This window comes from Triticum dicoccoides, chromosome 3B (genome assembly GCF_002162155.2).
Source record: "Triticum dicoccoides isolate Atlit2015 ecotype Zavitan chromosome 3B, WEW_v2.0, whole genome shotgun sequence".
Taxonomy (NCBI): domain Eukaryota; kingdom Viridiplantae; phylum Streptophyta; class Magnoliopsida; order Poales; family Poaceae; genus Triticum; species Triticum dicoccoides.
This window is the reverse complement of record NC_041385.1, coordinates 156443270-156448887: the sequence shown is the minus strand read 5'-3', so window position 1 is coordinate 156448887 and position 5618 is coordinate 156443270. Positions and strand designations below refer to the sequence as shown.

Sequence of the window (5618 nt, the reverse complement as noted above, 5' to 3'; positions counted from 1 at the left end):
CCCGGTCGTCCGCTCCTGGGCGACACGGGGGCGAACCCCTAGATCCGGCGCCAGGCACCCCCGCCCGCCTCCTCCTCCCTCCGCCGCCGTCGGCTGCCGTGGTGGTGAGGTCGTGGGATCCCAGCGGAGGTGCTGCTCTGCTCCCTCATGCCCGAGCTGCCCGGCGGCATTGTTCAATCGGCTCTAGGGTGAGCACTCTACCTTCCGACGGTTCGGCGCCCTTCGAGCCAGGGCGAGAGGATTGTGGTCTTCTTCGGAGGTAGAAGCGAGTGGCTTGTCGACCTTGGCATGATCTGCGGGAGTAGGCGAGTAGATGTTGGTTGTCGATGCTGGTTTCTTCCTGCCCTCACCCTGCTGCTGGTGTGGCTATTGCTCATGGCGTCTGACCTTGGTGATCTTGGCTAGGCTCCTATTACTATCTCTTGTTTGCCTGTATCACAAATAGGTTGTAAGCTGCTACAGCTCTCTATATCTTTGCCGTTTCTGTTTCTATCCTGTTGTACGCTTTCTTGTAATCCTGGCCGGTTGATGGCTTTATTAATTCAAAGCCGGGTTAGGTTCGAGCCTTTTCTCGGGCTTGGCGGACACCTTTTCTCTAAAAAAAATGGCCAAAGGGTTTGGGTTTGAGTGAATGGACTAGTGACACATTTCGCTCAGTAGAGTTAATGGACTAGTGACGCATTTCGCCTAGTTAATTTGAACTCTATATATAATTTGGATCCTTTATTCATGGAGTATCTACAACCTTTCGTCTTGTGACACATTTCACCTAGTTAATCTGAGCTTTATATATAACTGGATCCTTTATTCATGGGGTATCTAGAACCTTGTACAGTTTGGGAAAAGGTTTAGAAGAATCTACTTCAACCGCAACAATTGCTAGAATCGGTTGAACTAGACTTTTCACGAGCGAGCATCTACATATTACATAAATTTGTTTACGGCCACACAGAAAGCTTCTAGTTAGTTGTGGCTGCACTCTACCGGAACACGGAAGTTGAACCTTGCCTTGTCATCACAGTAGTTGTAGGTCATGTACTTGCTCTTGACATTTTTGTACGCTGCCTTCTGTGCGGGCGTCAGGTCCCAAAACTTGTTCCACCACAGGTTGGGCGAGCCACACGGCGCACCTCCGGTGGCGGGGTAGGCGTCAATATTGAACCTTTGGAATGCGGAGGTAAATGGCGCACGGTTCCAGTCAACCTTGATCCTGCCATTGTCGGTCGCCCAGGGAGAGCTGTCCCAGATGCTCGCTCGGATTCTCATCGGCCTCATCGGGAACTGGTAGCCTGGCATGCGGCCCGCAAGGTTCTTGAGCACCCGGATGGGCGTTTCATCGACCAGCATCCTGCGATCGAGGTGCACATGATATATATGCCGAGAGTACATATGTAGGGACAAAAGGAATAGGCAGCCGATCGATGACTTACACGAGCTGGTGCTCGTTCCAGAGTATTTTGTAGTCATGGATAGCTGCTGATGGGTCGAACCAGAGGTAGAACTGCTGCTCCCTATAGCCTTGGCCATTGAGGAAGATGTTGGTCTGGAGAGCCAGTGGCTTGCCATCGACGTTGCCCAAGAACTCAAAATCCACCTCGTCATGGTCACCATACTCGGGTTCTTCGTTGTAATACACGACCACGTTTCTCTTCCCCTGGTAGACTCGCCGTATGTGTTGCTTGTTGTTGACGTGGACAGTGTGGTTGAAGGCCGGCGAGACAGTAGGGTTCTGCATGGGGTCAAGCCCTTGGACTCCTGTCAACAGGACCGAGTACCCCGAGCTCTAGGCCTCTGTTGAAGAAGGACAAGGGTACACAAATCACGAGCAAAAGGCATAGACCCAACGATATATGTTGTCGGGCTCAAGGCGAGTCTGTCATCCTTGTGCTAGCCTGACCTCTTTCTCGTTCTAGTGATACCAACCATAAACCACACTATCTCATAATCCTTGTCGCATGGCCATGGTAATCCTGGTCGGATCACACGAGCGGCCCAGATTATATCTCTCCTGATCGGAGGGGCAAATCCCATTTTTCTCGACTATGTCTCGCAGCAAGAGTCTGGATAAGCCCGAAACCTACCTTTATAACTACCAAGTTACGGAGTAACGTTTGGTCGGGTCAAAGCAAGTCTGTCGCCATCCCGAGTACATTTGACAACTTAGGTCTTAGGACATAGAACGTATGTTATACCAGAGACTCACATATGGCATATCGTTTAGTCTTATGATTGCGTCTGCCGACTCGGGCCTTATCTTGGCTTGGATCAAAGTATGTCGAATCCGACCAGATTCTTCTGAGCCCATATTATCCGGTTAACATCCAATGCTTCATGGCCAGTGAGACCAAGCCATCCGCCATGTCATATGTTAGTCTAGTCGGCTACGCGTTCATACAACCCTTTCGACTAGAGACCTTTTAGGCAGTCATCATACAATGCATAGTCTCATAAACAAGTTATGTACTTGCTGATACACATCGTTGATAACGTCCAAGGACTATCTTTATTCATAAACACATAGGAACTATCATCATACATGATTGCCTCTAGGGCATCTCTCCAACAGAAGTTGCCGATGCTGAAACACGAGATGCGGCTGGTCATTTCGTCGTGGCCCCCCGCGCCACCCGGGATGCAGCGGCGGGCGTGGTCACCATCGCCGTCGATCGCTGCGGAGGTTCATAGAAATGTACGAGTCAAGTGCAACTCCAGGGTTAAGTTTAGGGTTTCAGCTAGAAAATGCTTTTTTATAGGAGCAAATTATACTCCTCTAAAGGTTAAGAGGCTATATACTCCCTATAAATTGTAAGAGATCGGTTAGAGATGGTCTAAGAGCATATCGGTTGAAATAGATTCTTCTTTTCTCTAAAAAAACATCGTTTCCAAAGTGTACAGGCCTTAAGTTAAAAAAAAGTGTACAATATGTAGAAGGATATCAACTCTCTATCATTGCTAAAAAAAGACTCATTTGAAGTAAACAAATTTTGTGATCCAAATTACTGTACATATAAGGTTCACACTGTTGGGGAACGTTGCAGAAAATTAAAAATTTTCCTACGGTTTCACCAAGATCCATCTATGAGTTCATCTAAGCAACGAGTCAAGGGAGAGAGTTTGCATCTACATACCACTTTAGATCGCGTGCGGAAGCTTGCAAGGTGATGATGTAGTCGTACTCGACGTGATTCGAATCACCGATGACCAAGTGCTGAACGGACAGCACCTCCGCGTTCAACACACGTACGGGACGGGAGATGTCTCCTCCTTCTTGATCCAGCAAGGGGGAAGGAGAGGTTGAGGAAGACAGCTCCACCGGCAGCACGACGGCGAGGTGATGGTGGAGAGGCAGTACTCCGACAGGGCTTCGCCAAGCACACAACGGAGGAGGAGAGGTGTTGGGGAGGGGAGGGCTGCGCCTTGGAGGGTGGTGCGGCTGCCCTCCCCTCACCCCTCTATTTATAGGGGGAAGGGAGAAGGGGGCCGGCCCCCTAGAACCCATCTAGGGGGGGTGCGGCGGCCTAGGGGAGAGGGGAGAGGGTGGCTTGCCCCCCAAGTCAAGGGGGGCGCCCCCTCTAGGGTTCCCCCTCAACCCTAGGCGCATGGGCCCAAGGGAGGGGGGTGCGGCCAGCCCACCAGGGGCTGGCTCCCTGCCCCACGCAGCCCATGTGGCCCCCCGGGAGGGGTGGCCCCTCCCGGTGGACCCCCGGAACCCTTCCGGTGGCCCCGGTACAATACCGGTATGACCCCGAAACTTCCCGGTGTCCGTTTGACAACTTCCCATATATAAATCTTTACCTCCGGACCATTCCGGATCTCCTCGTGACGTCCAGGATCCCATCCGGGACTCCGAGCAACATTCGGTAGTCACATACTAGTCTTCCTAATAACCCTAGCGTCACCGAACCTTAAGTGTGTAGACCCTACGGGTTCGGGAGACATGCAGACATGACCGAGACGCTCTCAGTCAATAACCAACAGCGGGATCTGGATACCCATGATGGCTCCCACATGCTCCTCGATGTTGTCATCGGATGAACCACTATGTCGAGGATTCGATCATACCCTGTATGCAATTCCCTTTGTCAATCGGTACGTTACTTGCCCGAGACTCGATCGTCGGTATCCCAATACCTTGTTCAGTCTCGTTACCGGCAAGTCACTTTACTCATACCGTAATGCATGATCCCGTGTCCAACACCTTGGTCACATTGAGCTCATAATGATGATGCATTACCGAGTGGGCCCAGAGATACCTCTCCGTCATACGGAGTGACAAATCCCAGTCTCGATCCGTGTCAACCCAACAGCTACTTTCGGAGATACCTGTAATGCACCTTTATAGTCACCCAGTTACGTTGTGACGTTTGATACACCCAAGGCACTCTTACGGTATCCGGGAGTTACACGATCTCATGGTCTAAGGAAGAGATACTTGACATTGGCAAAGCTCTAGCAAAACGAACTACACGATCTTTTATGCTATGCTTAGGATTGGGTCTTGTCCATCACATCATTCTCCTAATGATGTGATCCCGTTATCAACGACATCCAATGTCCATAGTCAGGAAACCATGACTATCTGTTGATCACAACGAGCTGGTCAACTAGAGGCTCACCAGGGACATATTGTGGTCTAAGTATTCACACGTGTATTTACGATTTCCGGATAATACAGTTATAGCATGAATAAAAGACATTTATCATGAACATTGAAATATAATAATACTTTTATTATTGCCTCTAGGGCATATTTCCAACAGTCTCCCACTTGCAATAGAGTCACCAATCTAGTTACATTGTGATGAATCGAACACCCATAGAGTTCTGGTGTTGATCATGTTTTGCACGCGAGAGAGGTTTAGTCAGTGGATCTGCGACATTCAGATCCGTGTGCACTTTGCAAATCTCTATGTCTCCATCTTGAACATTTTCACGGATGGAGTTGAAACGACGCTTGATGTGCCTGGTCTTCTTGTGAAACCTGGGCTCCTTGGCGAGGGCAATAGCTCCAGTGTTGTCACAGAAGAGTTTGATCGGCCCCGACGCATTGGGTATGACTCCTAGGTCGGTGATGAACTCCTTCACCCAAATCGCTTCATGCGCTGCCTCCGAGGCTGCCATGTACTCCGCTTCACACGTAGATCCCGCCACGACGCTCTGCTTGCAGCTGCACCAGCTTACTGCTCCACCATTCAACATATACACGTATCCGGTTTGTGACTTAGAGTCATCCAGATCTGAGTCGAAGCTAGCGTCGACGTAACCCTTTACGACGAGCTCTTCGTCTCTTCCATAAATGAGAAACATGTCCTTCGTCCTTTTCAGGTACTTCAGGATATTCTTGACCGCTGTCCAGTGTTCCTTGCCGGGATTACTTTGGTATCTTGCTACCAAACTTACGGCAAGGTTTACATCGGGTCTGGTACACAGCATGGCATACATAATAGATCCTATGGCTGAAGCATAGGGGATGACACTCATCTCTTCTTTATCTTTTGCCGTGGTCGGTGACTGAGCCGAGCTCAATCTCACACCTTGTAACATAGGCAAGAACCCCTTCTTGGACTGATCCATTTTGAACCTCTTCAAAATCTTATCAAGGTATGTGCTTTGTGAAA

The 5618-nt window shown here is 49.8% G+C and overlaps 1 protein-coding gene across 1 annotated transcript; it reads right to left on the bottom strand.

Moving 5' to 3' along the window:
- Nucleotides 1-917: 917 nt before the first annotated feature.
- Nucleotides 918-1735, bottom strand: LOC119279424 (putative xyloglucan endotransglucosylase/hydrolase protein 1). Its single transcript, XM_037560661.1, has 2 exons — nt 1431-1735; nt 918-1348 (listed from the first exon to the last, which is right to left on the bottom strand). The coding sequence occupies exons 1-2, from the start codon at nt 1733-1735 to the stop codon at nt 964-966; spliced, it is 690 nt and encodes a 229-aa protein (XP_037416558.1). The 3' UTR covers nt 918-963.
- Nucleotides 1736-5618: the final 3883 nt, after the last annotated feature.